This window comes from Megalops cyprinoides, chromosome 20 (genome assembly GCF_013368585.1).
Source record: "Megalops cyprinoides isolate fMegCyp1 chromosome 20, fMegCyp1.pri, whole genome shotgun sequence".
NCBI lineage: Eukaryota > Metazoa > Chordata > Actinopteri > Elopiformes > Megalopidae > Megalops > Megalops cyprinoides.
This window is the reverse complement of record NC_050602.1, coordinates 9,367,202-9,385,586: the sequence shown is the minus strand read 5'-3', so window position 1 is coordinate 9,385,586 and position 18,385 is coordinate 9,367,202. Positions and strand designations below refer to the sequence as shown.

At 43.0% G+C, this 18,385-nt stretch overlaps 1 protein-coding gene across 1 annotated transcript in view; it reads right to left on the bottom strand.

Annotated features, from left to right (window-relative positions):
• Nucleotides 1-4,033: 4,033 nt before the first annotated feature.
• LOC118795654 (BMP/retinoic acid-inducible neural-specific protein 3-like) overlaps nt 4,034-18,385 on the bottom strand; it is a 76,597-nt gene continuing 62,245 nt past the window's right edge. The window contains exons 6-8 of the mRNA XM_036554293.1: nt 10,723-10,959; nt 9,682-9,904; nt 4,034-5,150 (exon numbers count right to left, since the gene is read on the bottom strand). Of these exons, the coding sequence (XP_036410186.1) occupies nt 4,034-5,150; nt 9,682-9,904; nt 10,723-10,959 (1,577 nt within the window). The remainder of the gene's footprint in view (nt 5,151-9,681; nt 9,905-10,722; nt 10,960-18,385) is intronic.

The window sequence follows — 18,385 nt, the reverse complement described above, 5'->3', positions numbered from 1 at the left end:
CATGAAAGCGAATCTGGCTCTGTCCGGCAAAATACATATATTTTTGGGTGTTTCTTGTGTATTTTTGTCATATTTCTGAGTGGAAGATTACTAAAGGCTTTTGTTTTCTCTGGGTCCTTTGTGCCCATGAAACTAACAGTCTACTTGCGTGGACTTTTTCCTGTGTGGTTCCCAAAGGTCTGAGTGTTTCGTTACTTTCTGTTTTTTATTCTTATAACCATATTTGCACAGCAGCTAATTAAAGGACCTTATCTTACTGTTGCCCATGTTGAAGTCTGTGTGAAGAGAGAGGAGAATCTGAGCCTATGATATGGTCTTAGAGCACCCCCATGAGGCATAATGGTATTATTACAGCATGTAGTTGGTATCAGTTGAGGATTTTTAATGTTGTTGCCAATAAGGATTAGTAATATTATGTTAATATTAATACTATGATGGGATTAGCAGGTGTTAATTTTGGGCTATGTAATTCTGATGTTATGATTCCTTCTCAGCTGAGTTTGTGCCAGCTTTGTTGGTATTAACTTCCAGCTAAAAATTTCTTACTGAATTGCCTTTTTGGCCATTTCAGTTTTCATTTTTTTGCTGTATGAAAATAGTCTCACTAAAACAACATTTTACAGAATAGTTGCCAGAGATTAGCCAGAATTATAACCTCAGAGAAAAACAGGCTAAAATAGCAACATTTTACTTTTTAAGGAATTTGTTAGTTTACCAATTTGTTGCTACTGAAAAATTGCTGCAAAGGTAAACTCTGGTAAACGTTTCATGAGTTTGTCACAAATTTCCAGGCTATTTCAAAATGTATTGAATACGAGTAATTGTATCCGCTTTGGGAGTTTTATCCGATCATGTTTCATATTTTAATAGAAATTATTTTAATAGAAGAAAGAAAGATAAGTCAAGATATGAGTAAAAACATTTCAGGTCAAGTAATTATTTTGTTCAAACTGTATGTTTCTAACTGCAGTGACTTAGAGTGATGAGGTGAAAAGAGCCACAGCTATTGGTTCCAGATTTTAATAGAGTAATAGGTAATTAAATATAGCACAACATGAAGTTGCATCAGCTTGCTTGCAGCTGTACAGTCTTGTCCATACTTCCCCACTGCTGCCCCCCAGTGGCAAAAGGATGCACTGTCAGTTTTACGCCAGATGCATTTTAAGCTTTTCATTCTCATCCTACCCAGCTATTAACAATTATGTATCTTAACATGAGATATGGAACAAAATCTATTTTTTTTAAGATTGTGTCTGAGTCATAAATCAAAAGGAAGGCACTAATTAGCTGAATGTTTCAAAAAATTATTGTAATTAAATTTAAGAAATTATGTAAAAACAGTATAAACAAGAAGTAATGTAATTTCATGTGTAGATATGATTTTTTAAATTATCCAAGAAAAATATGCTTCAAAACTACTAGTGTTAACAATTATGCATTGCACTATCCCTCATATGAAATGAATGGATTTGAAATTAATGAAATTGAAATGTTCATTTCCTTCTTTAAGGAAAGTGCAATCAGTCAATTACATGTTAATTAAATACATTGGCTCAAAAATAGAGTTTCACAGATTTTGTTGTATATTGAATGGAGGTACATTCATGTGATCATTTTAACCTGATGAAGACCACACAATAGTTGAAATGTTGTTGTTTTGTATGCTTACCAGCATTGTTTTTTTTTCTGTCTTTCATTTTGCTTGGATAATAACTGACAAAATTTTACAGACACTTTTAAATGATCTTTAAAAGTTCAGACTGGATATTAATGTTCAAGGATGTTAGCAAAACATAACCACAGTGCTTTTTAAAGGTTTGTGGATAAACTGAACTGTTTAGCTGAACTAAGGTGGATGCTTTCTACTTAAATGGATAAGCTTCATTTAGTTTTAGTGATAAGTGCTTCATGCAGTGAAATTAGGAGAATACAATGTCAGCGGACTCTTTCACAGCACGTCCAGGCAGCTTGTGATTTGTGTTCCATGTACTTTTCTGCATAAGGTAAAACACAAATGTTATAGCCGTCAACTCGTGACAGAGAATGGCCAAGGTCATCGCTGAGATATCGACGTAGCCTGATCAGCTCCCATACAATGAGACTTACAGACAGTAAGATAGGACCATGAAAGCATCAGGGTCTACCATACACATGCTGGCTTGGTACTTAATGAATGTGGGACTGGTAAGAGGTGCGGAAATGTGACTGAGTGGGCTCCAATCCTACTGTATATGGATGGACAACAAAGATATATTTGTCAGATTCCCCTGGCATAGGTTAATGTTATGTTCATTCCATCCACAGATATTTGTGTACTGTGACCATTTATTTTTAAGATATTTCACCTGGTTTTCTTTCATCTTCTGTCTGGGAAGCTCCAGTTGGTAACAGGCAGTTCTGGTGCTGTCTGCATTCCTGTGATTAGAAATATTCAGTTTCACACTGTTCCCCTTCAAGAATGTTCATAATGAGCTGGCAAAGTAGATGGCTTGTAATTTCAACAGGACGGACAGAATTTTCGGTGTGAAGTCTGTGGAGATACACAGAGTATCTGTGCTGGAGGTAGAAGCTTCAGTGTGCTTAGAGAGTATGAAGTTTATCATTTATTACAGGACAACCAATACTGTTACATGTACTTTTCCAGATCAGGTAAAACACAAATAATGTTATAGCTGGCCTCATTAGGCCAAAGCATACTCAATATGGAGCTGAGCTTCTGGGAAACATACAGAACATCTGTGTTCCATCTTGGCGAAACAACCGCTTCATTAAAAAAAAAAAAAAAGTGCAGTTAATCAATTAATGTGAAAAGAGCCATGCACTCGGCCTGGGGTCCTAATATTATCTGCACGTAGAAAGGTTTGGTGAGAACACAGAACAAACAAACTGTGAAAGAATTTCTCTTTATTGAATTAGTCGTCTTCCCTCCAGAGGCCTTAAAAATCAACTCAAACACGACACACCGTGCCCCCGGCAAAAGGCAGAAATGCACCAGTGAGGGGAGGCTACACAGAGCAATTAGCATGAAGGATGACACGTTGGCTGCGTTGTGTGTACTGCTGGCTGTTCAATACGCTGGAGCTATTCGGACCTGTGTCACAGAGTCTGGTGAGCAGAACATTACACCTCTTTCATGCAGTTAACAAAAGGAACCAGAGCACGGCCGCCGTTCCTCTTGAGCATCAGTTCAGACAACAGAACTTCTGTGGGTTTCAGCCAGTTTTTGTTTTCGAACGCCTAACTAGTTTAACATGAAGATATTAGCGAAGCATTACTGTGTGTGTTACCCTTGTTTTTAAGGCAGGATGCTATCTTGCAGATAAAAAAAAAAGTAAAGCAAGTGGGTAAACATTGAAAAGTGAAAATAAAACAAAGAAAGCTACTTTTAAATTTTTTTCCCCCAAACAAAATCAGTCTACAGGGAAGCTAACTTTAACAAAATGTACATCTGGAATGCCTGTGAAAGATAATTAGGATATTAAATCACTGCAGTCGAACACCTGGTGAGATTAAAAAGAGATTCTATGCTAGACTGTTAGAAGGGGTAAAGCTCCAAACTCCAAACACTCCGAACAAAGACGTAGCTCTGAGGGCTGTACTTTACATTCTGTTTTAGTTTGTCATACAGCACTTTCCATGTGCGGCAGTCAAAGTGGCACGCTGTCCAGGCTGAAACAAGAGGCTGAATCAAACATTCACGCCTCCCCACTGATAGAGTGCTCTAATCGGACTGCCGAGGAAACACAGTCGTAACTCTCATTTGAAGGACACCACTTACACAAAGCCATGAGGGAGCACGTATTGTTTCTCTCATCTTTTCAACAAAGCCGAAAAACAAGAACTCAAAAAGTGACGGTCACAAGAAACCCCGGTTTTTAAAACATAATCCAGAGGTTGGCTTCAGATTCGTCGATTCGTTGGGGTAGAATCCAGTTTATCTGCGTCCTGCTTGTTTGTTCAGGACATTTCCCAGGAGCCCTTGCTGCGAGAACCCTCTGCCCCCCCCGGCCTCGCGTCCGCCGTGGCGGGGCGGCTAGCTGCACAGCTTGGCCGTCTCGTAGTCCACGGCGTGGGGCAGCTTGGCGGCGAAGGTGCGCAGCGCGTCGCGGATGCGCGCCACCTCGCTGGCCGACAGCTTGAGCCGGTGGCGCAGCAGGCAGGAGAAGAGGTCGAGCCGCTGCGGCCCCGGCGGCGACAGCATGTTGACCCGGTCGCGGATGTCCAGCAGCTGCAGCAGCGCCGAGTGCTGGGAGCCCTGCGTGTAGGGGTAGTCCAGCTGCAGGATCAGGTCGTGGATGGCCTCGGGGTCGAAGGGCATGCTGTAGCCGTACGACTGCACGCCGCTGATCTTCATGTAGCCCAGGTTGCGGGAGGGGTCGGAGAACTCCAGTGGCTCGTAGTAGACGGTCTCGTTGCCCAGGGCGTTGGTGGCCCGGATTCGACTGCGCAGGTAGATGTGCACCGTCTCGAAGAAGCTCTTCCACTTGTTGCCCAAGGTGAGGGTCCAGTTCGAGCACTGCGGGACCCCGTCCAGGTTAGTCCTCTCCCAGTCCGGGAAGGCGCCCTCGCCCACGGGCACGAACCAGCTCTCCGAGTGGCTCCCCCCGAACGGGTTGATGTAGACGGAGAGCAGGGGCTCCAGGGTGCTGTTGCGGGTCAGGCAGATCTGCACGGTCAGGCCCAGCAGCATGTGCACCAGGCTGGCCCGGTACTTGTTGCTCTTGAGCGTGAGCAGCATGCGCTTCCTCCAGGACGGGTCGAACCAGCTGCCCAGGCGCATGTCGTTGCTGATGAAGATGGCGCGCACCTCCAGCCGGCTGTCGTGCTTCTGTAGCAGGAAGCGCAGCTCCAGGTCCTGGAAGTCCGTCTCCAGGCCCAGGTAGAGCTCGGGCGAGTCGGACACCTCGGGCCGGCAGGCCCCCAGCGCCAGCACATAGCCCGGGTTGCAGCTGCCGCAGGCGGCCGGGGCGTCAGCCGCGCACGACGAGCAGCCGGCGCCGTCGCCCACCAGGCAGGGCAGCAGGCCCTGGCAGGACTCCTGCTCCAGCGGGCAGGCGCAGCTCCGCAGCTCCTCGTTGAAGGTGCCCGACAGGTTGTTCTCGCTGCAGTACAGCAGGGACTGAATGTGCTTCAGCCAGTACGTCAGGGGCCTGCCGACAACACAACACACCCAACTAAGCACATACACAATCATAGCAACAATAATAGAACCATCATTATAATACAGAGCTGATTACGCCACCACAATGCTGCCGATACTCTTTGGGGCAGGTGCAGTGACCCTTGTTATGTGAGTTTTGCATGAGAATCATGGTTTATGCGTATTATCTCTTAGCCTCATATACAGTGATGTTTTCTTGCATACAGTGACGTTTTCTTGCTGACTTCTAGGAGAGACCAAAATACTACAGGATTTTGTCTGGATAGCCACATCCTCACTTACATCATTTAAAGAAAACCCATGTATGAGGAGACAGGGTTCAACTAAAATTCCCATCATTCAACAGCACCACGCCTCTAGTTCTGTGAAGTGCATGTTTTCAGCATCGGATCAATTTAGAATGCTCAGTATCAAGCGCAAATCCTGAGCACTGAGATACAATTGTGTTTGACATAAATTTAAATGTTTCAACACCGTATAAATTTCATTTTAAGATACGAAAATAATGTAAAGGTACTTGTAATTACAAACCATATGATAGCCTCTTAATACATACAGTAGTTAAAATTCATTAAAATAATAATTTAATAACAATAATCTCAAAGAAATCACACATCAATCACCAACACATGTAATGAATGAAACTGAGTGACATGACAATGTGAATAGTGAATATGTTTTATGATTAAATTATATATGCCCTTTTATTAGGTCTATAACATCATCATGAAAATGGCATTTACAATGAGTTGAAACAGAAGAGGGGGACAAAGACTGACAAACAAGCCCTGTCTCTCTGGATTTGGCTTTACAGCACATAGTAATATTGCACTGGGGAGTGAAATGGAAGACCCTTTTATGATCTTTGCTATGTAAGGCTCTTCTGTGGGTAGCATGAAGCACATATTAGCTATGCAGGTAAATATATACTGTTATTTGTGCTAACGTTTTAAGTGTTGCAGTATCTTCATTTCACCGATATGGATTACAGTGACATGAAAAATGATGAATCAGTTGATGATAATCAGTTTCATTGGAGACTGTGTTTATACCTGCAATAATGAGACAGTTTTTTATATATATATATATATATATATATATATATATATATATATATACATTCTGTTTTTCATTGAAATTGGTGCTGCGGAATTTTCTTATTGTCTCTATTGGTTCATAGATCTTTGTCACTCTTTAAATGGGTGTGTGACTATTTTCAGCTGGCTATGGAGGAAGTAGGTCAAACGAGGGGAAATCAAGGTAAACTCATTTCAGACATTCCCCCTTTAATTACACAACTAGTAGATGTCACGTTTGTTGTCAAATAAATACTGTATTATCTTATTTTAAATATGCCATGGCAAGCCAAACACTCAAAATGGATGCAGCTGACAACAGAGAGTGGGAGATGATCATCTCCAGGTTGCTGTGGTTTTAGTGATCCTGAGCTGGCCTTCTGCATGTCTAGTTGCGAAGCCCATACTAAGCTAAGTTAGCCCCTCTGGGTTTAGTTATAATTAATATCATTATAACAGCAGCAAGTTAAATTACAGCTCTGATACCACTTTCAGGGTAATTGTTTCTTTGCACTTTGTTTCAGTATAATGATGCTCTCTTTCATCCAGGGTGTTCATGTAACTGCAGCTTAACTATACATTGTTACCACACTGCTACTATGTTTTTAGCTTTTATCCTGAACCATTATTCCCCCTTTTACTGTCATTCATGCCTAGTATTTTGCTTGGGAATAACATGTTTTTCTTATGGCTTGTTTAACCATCAGCAGACACTGTGTGATTGAAACACTGAGTACATGCATGACTCATTGACACCATACACGCATACATGGAATCAGCTTTCATATATCACAGTGTCAACCCATAATGAATATATTTTTCATGCTTTTTAACGCTTCTTCCCCTTTAAGCAACCCTGTTATTCAATCACTACAACAAGCTCTAGCACTGAAGCGAGATGAATGCAATCCTATGACACACTCGCATGTAAGCCAACCACTATTTTTCATACTACATGCCATACGATAGACACTCTTTGGAGGATAGGCGCTACTTCACTGGTATCATCCGTGCAATTCGGACATGTCTGACAAAATCATGGGGTGACTGAGAGTGGTGAGACGAGGGGACCCTAGCCGACGTATCCATCCCTATCCCTGGTGGAATTAAGCCAATTTATTCCCCTACTGTTCCGGTCGTTGATGGAAAATGACACTGCTGGTTTCAAGCCTGGGCCATAAGGCTCAGTCAGGACTCAAAATCAATGCCTTGCAGACTGCGTCAATCGGGACCATTTTTTCTTCGTTTTCTTGAACTCTATTTTAACCTGTGTATGCTGGGTTACAATACGACAGTCAAACTGCAGAGCAGAAAAAAATGCGGTCAGGACTCAGGAGACTTTGCATGCAGTTGAAGAGCTGTAGGAGGGGTCTTGAAAATGTACGCCTTAAGGATAGGTCACAGTTGGCTACTGCTTTAATTCTGTGCATTTTTAAACAGATTAAAAAAAACCTTAGATCATGCCATTGAGGGCCTTCAGAGAGTAGTTTAAAAAAAAAAAAAAACATTTTCATGCTGTAAGACAACAGGGATGTGAAGGTAACAGCAGTTGATAAGAACAGGGCAAACATGATCAGCAGGAGAAACTGTGAAAGAAGCAAAGAGGTGCAAAGGGGTGACAAAAACAGCTCAAAGTCACTTTTCAGACCCACAGCATGGCACTATCACAGATCCTCTATTATGACCAGATATTCAGTCCCTGCATTACGTCCTACAGCTAAGAAGTTCTGGTTGGTAACAGGAGATTCCAGTGCTGTTTGTATTGCTATACTGACTGTGGATGCTCTGTTTTAGACCCTGACCCTTCAAGAATATTCATTGGGAGCCAGGAAATCAGAATATTTTTATCTTTGACAAGATAGAGGAGAAAGAATTTCAATCTGATGGGCACTGAGTGAAAAGAAAAATGGAAAGAAAAACAGAATGGGCAGTCAGGATGAGACAGTAGGGAGTGGAATGCACTTACAAGGAGTAAGAAAATGGAAAATTACATAGGAGAATACGTGGCTGCCAACAATGGAAAATGTAAAATGGACACCAAAGTATTTTGTTCCTGCTGTGAAGTCAATCAGTCAAGCTTTAATTTTAACATAGCCTTCTCAACAAAAGAAACGTCAAACAGCACAGAAATAATATAAATTATGTATATGAAATTAAAAAGAACATGACAAAACAGATCACTTAGAGTGACAGTATTTACGACAATGAGAAAGCTAGAAAGCCTATCAGGGGTTGTTGGATTTTCCACAGACAAAAAAGAGAAATAAGTACAATGTTTCCAAGAAACAACTCTGACACAAAGAGAAGGGGTAAAGGGCCACACACACACACACACATGCATGCACGTGCGCACGTATACACACACACCCACCCACTCACACACACAGACATACTATAGCCCGGTCCAAGATACAGTATATAGCCGAACCGAACGAGACAGAGCCCAAACAGAAACCACCTGGAGACCTAAATCCTCTATTCTGCTGAGTAACGTGTCCACACAAGTGCAAAAACAGCAGCGTGGACAAAACAACAGCGCCTCCCTCCAGCAAAGCCTCAGCACCAGCAGGCATGGAGAGCTCCGCTCCGCTCGCTGTAACCGCGCTCAGCTGTGTCCCGCTCTGTAAGGTACGGCGCCCTCCCCCCGCCCCCGACGTGGGGAAAATGTGGGCTCGCACGATAAGCAACGATGGCTTCGGCAGGCAGCGTACTGCCACAGGGACCGTGTGGCCTGAAAAGACCAGTGAGTTTACCCTTCCCTGCCTTTTTCTCCTCTCTTTTTATCTTAACTCCCCCATACACCTTTGGGGAACAGCTTGTTCCTGTGTTACAGATGGGGAGGTTATGCATTGTTATAGTCTTTTTTTCCTTCTTTCATATGCTGGAACGATTCATCTTTTCCCTCTTTTTCCACCACGCTTAGACCCAAATTCCAAAACACTAAATGCTGTGATACCAAGGCAAAATAACTTTTATGAGCATGGATGAAGGAACATTCAACTTCATCTTTATAACATACATCATATCGATGCCATATACTGTATGTTAGAGTGCAACGTGAGACACAGAATCCTGGCTCAGAATCCTGCTTCTCCAGCTCCAATGATGAATTATAAACACAAAAATAAGCTGGCTGTGAGTCCACTGCAGTATTTTAAGTATTTAAAGGCTACTTTAATTTACACAAATATATTAAAGAATTTAAACTGACTGCTTTCACAGTGGTAAATCCTGAACAACTATAACCGTAGGGAGAAGAAAAAACTTTCATCCAGTGATGGCCGGAATAAAACTTACCGCAGCTCCAGTGACAGATGCGATAAAACTCACTGGAGCTCCAGTGATGGATCTGATAAAACTCACTGCAGCTCTAGTGATGGATGTGGTAAACCTGCTGCAGCTCCAGTGAGACAATGGTGGGTGCAGGACGTTACAGGGACCCACCTGTCTCGTGGCAGGCGGTACTGGGGTTGCTTGTCGCAGCGCTTGCTCAGGTTGAACAGCTTCTGGATCATCTTCTGCGTCTTGCTGCAGATCTGCTGAAGGTTGCCTTCTAGCTGCTTGTAGAGGCGCTGCAGGTGCACGTCCTTGTTCCACAGCTGGAAGATGGCGGACATGTTCAGCAGATGGTCCTGAGGCAGCCTCTTCACAAAGGACCGGAACTCATCTGAGAAAAGACACAGGTAGAAACAACATAAAAACCTGCAGGTAGCATAAGCGCAAATGCTAATCCATTGTCTTCAGCGGAAATGGCCACATGAGATAACTACATTTTATGTATTAGAATAAGCACTCCCTTGACTGAAATTAAATATTAGCTACAGAAGCTATGCAAATACAATGTAAACCTACCTAATTTGTAACACTGAACTCTCTGGCCGTAATGTTCTGTAACTGTATTTCATTATACTGCGTTGATAACCTAGGTGTTTGTGGTTATGATTCTCACATTCTGCATGCTGTAGACCAGCCCACCTCCGCCAGAGTGCACATAAAAAGCTACAAGCTCCTCTACAAAAACGAATCTGTCACCTTGAGGGTTGTCTGTCCTGTCAGAGGACAGCCGTGTCAAACTAAATAATTGCAAAGACGTCAGACGTGGTGCCCATTATGAACTGACCTGGAACACTGGCTATAGATGGAGCATAACACGCTCACAAAAGGACACGCTTTCACATCAAGGCAGTACATTAACACTTTTCAGTGCTCTCAGAGAACAATGTAACATTGAAGACAAATGGCCTCTCTGTGCCTCTACATTCGCACTGGTAACGCTTTGACCACATGTGGTCTTCCTCATTCAGTCATAATTCATTAGTTTGAATATATATGTCGCTGTTTCCTCTCTGTCCATTCATAGAATAAATGTATTAGTAACCATAGCAACCAAATAAATCAATGTAAATCCCAATAAATGCATAAGCATAAAGTAAAGAAAGGCATATGAAGTGTTAGGTCTTTTTATATTTCCTGTCCTGACAGTACCTGAGCTCTCAAACTCCATGTTGAAATTAGCCCATGCCTCCCTAAGCTGGGCCAGCTTGTCCTCCAAGGCCTGGATGTCTGTGTAGGGACAGTTGCATTCTGGGAAGCCAGGGGAGCAGTGGCACCAGCAGTCATTGTCTTTGCACACAAAGTCCCCCGCTGAGTTGCAGGTGATGTAGCTGAGTGCGGCTTTGATGAAGCTGTCTCGCAGGTAGAGGGGGAGGATGACCTGGAGACCTGCAGAAAGGACAGATGAAAAATACATCCAGGTGAACATGGATTCTAAGGTTCAAACACTCAAAAATAATAAGAGTATCATGTACCCTATCTCCAGTTTCAGTTTTCAGTTAACTATAGAAAACATTCTGCAGGTATATTCAGTTTAAAAATGTAAACATACATTTTTATTACAATTTTTCCCTCACAAAATCAAACAATTTACTAGAATAAGGATTTAAACAAAGTCACACGTATTCATACTTATTTATACATTATTTGCTTGTACTAGCTTGTAATACAATTGTAAACACACATCTAACAAGAAACTTGTAAGTGAAAAATTGATCCAGAGCCTCTTAGGCCTTTTTAAGTTTATGGTCATCAGAACCCTGGGAAACAGCAACACATTTTATTCCAGGTTAATTTGAAGGGGGTGGGGGGTCACTCAAGAATTAATTTTTGTGAAGTTTTACCAAACTCCACACACGATTCACTCAGAAAGGGACGCAAAATTGGAAAAACTTTAAAACCACAACGACCTTGACATTTGACCTTGCTAGCCGAAAACTCAATCTAGGAAAAATTGGAGGACAATGCTTTTCTGTCACATTTAATCAAAATCCATCCACGGCTGGCTGAGCTTGAGACTGGGAGATCAAAAAGAACATCAATCAGACTTTTGAAGTTTAGGCAGGACAGCGTTTGCGCCACGCTTAATCAAAACCCATGCATAATGTGCTGTCTCAGAGTCCAAAAACCACTTTTATGAAGGATGGAACTCTGTAAGGACAGACAGACAACCTGAAAAGCGCAATGCCTGTTTGAACTTCCTTGGTGGGACAAAAAAAAAAAAAACAACTCAAAACCAGCTGAAAGCTGCAGTCCTTCAAAGTCCTTTACAAACATGAGGCACACACACACACAGCACTGGATTACCTCTGAAGTGTGAATACAGATCACTTTATTGAGCTGGGGATTAAAATGTACCTGAGATCAAACTTACAAGTCACGTTTAAGAGCTGAAAAAGGCGAGAATGTGGTTCAATCAATACTGAGTAATGGAGCAGGCCCATTTAAACAAGCAAAAACTCCCCCCATGAAATGCCCGTCAACTTACTACTTACTAGCTTACAAAATACGTGAAAACTGACATCTCCGCCCTGCCCATTTCTCTGAAACTGGAACATTACTACAGCTGGGTGTGGCTTCTCTCAGGTCCTACCTTGTAATCACTCATCATTTTCCCCAAATTATCAATCAACATCATTTTTTACATTATTGGCATTTAGCAGATGCTCTTACCCAGAGTAACTTACAATGTTATCCATTTATACAACTGGATATTTACTGAGGGAATTGGGGGTTAAATACCTTGCCCAAGGGTACAACAGCAGTGCCCCAGGGAGGAATCGAACTGGCAACTTTTTGGTTACAAGTCCTGCTCCTTAACCACTATGCTACACTGCCACCCCATCAAGCAAACCCTCCCATAATTTCTGGTATATTCAAAGACATGAATATCGCCTTTTACATTCCAGTTCCATTCCATACACCCTGTAATTTTGCTTCAGTGACAGTGATAAGGTGTGCAGTACTGTATGTTCTGGACCAGAGGAGTTCTTGCCTTGTACAGCGATGCGCTTTGAGGCCTATACTCACCACCGCCTGCAATTAAGTAGGTGTTCCTGTTCAGACAATGGCGTCCAACCAAAGAACAGAGAAATGAAAAGACTGTCTACTATTTTTTTTAAATTAACAGCAAACCCTCCGACAATTGCGCAGATCCTGAGACCTTCTTAAAAAAATATGCCACTAGAGAAATTACTGCAACATTTATACTGCTACCAGTCCAATATCCTGCCATGGCTAATTTCTTTCTGCTCTGATAATGAGTGCAGAGTTGACTTTCCCAGCCTCCCAAGTCTCTCATTCACACTCCTCTGCCAGGGCTACATGAAACACTTTATACCTCCTGTGTGAAAAGAGAGATGTGTTTTAAACCTTTAAACCTCAGTCATTCATCTTCTCAGACCCGCCAGCCAGTTGCTTTGAACAGCTCGTGGTTACATTCACTGGATGTTTTCATTTGGGTTTCCTTTCTCAACCAAGGTATTTGCTTAAAAGAGCAAGTCTCATTTTTCTCCCTTCAGATGAGGCGACACCAAGTTTAAAGGCTTGTTAGAATGTCGCCGGAATCACGCCCAAGACAGAAACTTTACAAAACTGGAGGGCCAATACCAGCGCAGTCTCAAGACATCACAAACAGCCTCAGATCTAATGTGCGCCAACTATTGAGAAATCACAGAATGACGACTTCATAAATGAAGCCTGATTTCCCTTTAGGAGAGCTCCATAATGCAGCTGAATGCAGCATAATGTAGCAGAGTGCAAAATACAGCATGTGGGCTGCTATCAGGTCTCTTCCACACTGGAACATGCGTCAGGGGAATTGGTACCACAAACCCACAAACTGGCCGCGTTCCCACTCCAGTTTCTATCGGATTTCTTTTCTTAGACCTCCTCCTACTCACCAGTAGTCTCAGCCAATCAGGTCTGAGAGGTATCAGATATCTCGCCTAGGACGGCGTACACCCTGACAGTACAGACAGCTAAAAAGTACCTGTGGGAAATGTCTGCTCTTAGGTTGCTAAACAGTATGAAGTATTTATCATTCATCTGTCCAAAGAGTACCTCCCTAAAACATCTTCACAGGTAGGTGGAATCATAAACAAGCTGTTCCCTGTGAAGTTTGCTCCACAGTTTCATCTGGTTCCAGTTCCATGAATTTAAAAGTCCCTGATTACAGTTAGAGGAGGGACACATTGAGTGGAGATGGACTGGTGGGCAGCTATCCCAGAGAGGGTGGAGTGAAGCGGTTCAGCACCAGACACGGGTTGCCTGTAATATCCATTAGTGAACACTGGCATGGCCCTGTGCAATGTATTCTGGGAAAACCTGACAATTCAGTGTAGTGCTTCCATGATTAAATGACAGCTGTATGGCACCCCCAAAAAAGAGCCTCATTAAGAATTTGGGCTGCCACAGGCAACAGACTCAAAGCTACACCGGGGCGCACAGCTGAGCCTATCCAAAGGATACGGAGAGGAGTGTCTCACAGACTTACTGGACCCAAGGAAGGGGAGCAGACACCTGTAATGGGTCTGACTGCTGATGCCTCAGGGAACATGCTAGGAACGGCTCACCTGGAGAGGGAGGGGAGGGGGCCACGCGGACTGTGGAGCTGAACGCCATTCAGCCATATTTAATGTGAACCGGAGCGTGAACCCCCGCCGCTTCACTCCCCACACGGGCACTGGGTGTGCCCGTCTTCATTCCAGCCAATCCCTGCACGTCCTCATCAGTCACGCAATCTCAACCAGAGCGTGCTCCTTAAAGACATTTCACTTTCAATTTTCTGCACAAGCAGAGGTAATCCTGAGCCTTAAAGCACGACAAAATCTCCAGGGTTATATTAAAAAAGAAAGAAAAACAGGCATTTGCCTCTTTTCCATTAGTACAATAAACATGTATGCTGCAATAAATATGTGCATAGAGCAATATCAGAAAATGAACACAAATGTTTAATTGAGATTTTGCATTTAACATTAACACTTCCTAATATTGCAGAGGTTTTTTTTTTATATAATTATTACTTCAGATCTAGATTATGTTATGATATGTGAAACCATAACTAAAAATGAACTTTGGCACAATAAAATATCCTAATATCCTATGTAACAATTCTGCCTGGTATGCCATAAGGCAAAGGTAATGACATGGAAGTCTGAAGCACCCATCTATAAATCTATGATCTAAATGAAGGCGTTATTAATTTATGCAGCCTTGGGTTTAGATCATGTGGATGAGTCTGCGAATGCTTCCATAAATGCCTTTTGGCTTTCTCCATTCAGAAAGAATGCACTCATGGTGAATTATATAAGCTTGCTAAATGCTAAGCCTGCCAAGGACCCCATGCAGAGATTTACTCTATTTTAGTTCTGTAGTATTTTTATTCTGTAGTGTGAGATACAAAGGCATGACCCGGCTTGACGCAGTGCGAGATGCAATGTAGACTTCTGCCGATGAGCCTTGTTGGGCTGATTAGCCTGTTCTCATCTATAAACTTCTTGTGTTCTTGGACTCGTACATAGTTTGGATCATGGCATCAAAATAAAGGACGTGTAATATGTCACATCAAATTTGTTCTGTCTGGCAAAGAACGTTTGAAAGGAAGGTACCAAACACTACTTAACTGTTGACAGCAGCTAGCAAGTCTGTCCCAGGCTTGTGTCAATACCATGAGCAGAATGTATCACTTTAATGGTATTACAGCATACATCCTTAGGCTCTTAGCAGTGATTTCTACCAGACTTTCTGTCTGAACTTTTGCATTCTCCTGGATTACAGTGTTCCACTGCTGGGTTTGTACTTTGATATGGAGCATACATTCACCTGTTCAGGGAGTCCATGTAGTTTTGTGGTCTCCCTTCTCACAAGGCAGAAGAATAATGGCTGGGAACTTCACTGCAGACTCCTGATTATGGTTTAAACAATAATTTGGCACATGGAGTACGTGACAATGCGCTGCCATGTGCTCTTGACACTCCCAACACAACTGCACACAGAGCTGTACATAAGGCCTTGAGAGGCCGCTGAGACAGCTGGGAAAAATTCCTACTGCCCAAGCTTCATCAGCTGGCACCCAGCCACGGCAAGCGGGTTTTAAGCCGTCTGACTCATGACCTGCCTTCGTCAAGTGTGAGGGGGTTACTGATGGCAGCTATGAATGCATTCAGACATCCCAAGGTCTGACATGCACTGCGGAATAAATCCACTATTTTATACAATTTGGGATAACAATGTATTGCAAGCAAAATCAATTACAAATGCTAAACTGGTTGGAACCGTAACAACTGTCGAGTGGAAAAAAACAGATTGGAATTCTAAAGAATAAATTGCTCAGGTCTCCCTCTACGGTCCTGGAGGCTGATTTGATTGGTCAATGCAGTTAACTGACTGGGGAGGGATTAAAACAATAGCTGACTCTGGCAGGAATGCAAGAGAAGAGCCTGCGCTACCAAGATGACACACAAAAAAAACAAAAAAAAAAAACAAAAACAAAAGAGGGTGTGATTGACCCAAGCTGTGAGTGGAACAGGCCTATTAAATGGTGCTCAACACTTCCTTCACTTTGAGATGAAAGGTCTCACACTTGCAGTATGGAGAGAAAAGAATATTATTTGAGTAGCACTGTGGTGCAGTGGTCACATTCAGGGCTGCTAAACCAAAGATTGTCAGCTCACTTCCCAGGTGGGAAAATGCTGTTGTGCTTGGAACAACAGGTACTTCAACCTGAATGGCATCAGTAAACATCCAGCTGAATGAATTCAAGATGTGCATGTAACTCGCTTGCTCTGGAAAAGGGCATGTGCTAAGGATTAGCAGCTAAGATGATACAATGCAAAAACACAGCCATGTGTAAAAACACAAAGACATGAGCCACCATTTCAGGAAACCTAACATGTGCTGGATGTGAACATTTTCATATGATGATGTCAATTCAAATGTTCAGTGGGAGGTTATAGGGAAGCTTTTGTTTGCAGGTCTCTCTGCATTGCACAGTGCATGCGCAACTGATGATCTCATCTCACTTACAAATAGCCTGCCGTCTGTGGTATGTCAATACAAACACAAATGCTTCATTTTTCTCCTAATTTATTAATCAGTCAGCAGTGCAGTTGTTTGCCGCCTCATTGCCTGTGAGCTGCATCTCCAGACTCCTCCTGCGCACAAATGCCCATTAGACAGCCAGGGCAAGCCTGCAATTCATTTGAATTTAGCGCATGGCAAAGGACTACAGGTAACTTTGGATATAATGTGCATACATTGCATTATCATAGACAGCTCATTGCAGGAATGTTTCTATAGAAGCAGATAGTACGACAGGACACTCTGAGCCCAGCTTTGCCGTGTCCTTTTTGCTTGTGAACACGGAACTATTTTTGGACAGACGCTTGGACAATGTACGACCAGCCATTGTTACCAAACAACAGTTGTTTGCTGAGAACAACCAACAATCTAATTCACTTGAACCACAGACTGCGGTTGTGTGTGTTCTTCTAAACCATATAATCTCAGAGACTTTAACAACACTTTAACATCTTTATAGCTTACAGCCAGTTAGAGTGTAAGTGTAATGTAATGTAACTGCTGTTTTTCACACTATTATCCATGCTATGTTTGCATCCACAGTGCACAACTAAGCAACTAATAGGCACATGACATGGCTCTAGAGTCACTAACCATGAGTACAACCAACGAACTACTGAATGGCTTAATTGATTTGTCCGCAGTTGGAGCCTGTCCGCTGTGTCTGCTATTGCTTAACACATGTTAACACCATCGTAATTAATCATGATCTGCTATTTAATTATCTGATTATTTAATCTGATTTTAATTATCTTTTCTGTGTTACAGTCAGTCCAGTGTCCTTGCTGCTCGTCTCTGCTAATAGAGGATTCACACCTATCTTGCAGACAAAAGACCTAATTGCACATTACAGCCTGTTATTTATCTTCCGGGGGGGCTCCTGTAATTAATATTTTGCCTAACATCAGACACCTCTGCCCCCTTGCCATATGTCCCCCTACACCCCCCCACCCCCACCGCTCTCCCCCACTTACCCACCTCCCCATCCCAAATGAAAAATCCTGGCAAAACCTGGCAAAAAAATGTTCACAGCACTGCTGAGATTTACGGACGCTGAGTGACACAGACAGCACTACCCAGCCATCAATCACTTGTTACTGTCCACGCTGCCGGCAGCGTGCGGCGCGGCACTTTGAAGGACGGCTCCTTGATGATAATGGAATCTGATGTAAGGGAGGCGAGGCGAACCCTCCGCCATTAAGGGATTTAATGCATTCTTGTAAACCTCTCAAGGTCTCTAATGAATGAGCGCGAATTTATGGACGCCAACAAACCTCCCGCACAAACTGCCAATCCCTGTGAAAGAAACACACAGCCCGCGCGCCCCGCGGTGGCGTGAGAGCCCGGGTCCCTGTTGCTTTTCCCACCGCGACTCTGCTAGCGAGCAGACGACAGTTTTTTATTCTCAAGTGCACCTTCCAAAGTGACCGCCACCTTCGCCGGCTAAGATGCACGGTTCAATGCTTATGGATCAAATGCCACTAATTTCCAGCTAGAACACAGGACTGCAGTGTCAGAAATACGATACCAACTTCAGATAATTGCGGATGTGCATCTGATGGGGGAATATATCTGTCCACCTCGATGTGCCAGTCTTAAATGGCAGGGCCGTTTGGGTGGAGTTAACGGGTGAGTGTGCACGCGTGCGTGAGTGTGTGCATGTTTGTGTCTGTATTTGTGTCTGTGGGCAGCTGTGACAAGTTTGCCAATTTCCATTTAGCTTTTCAGCAGTCGA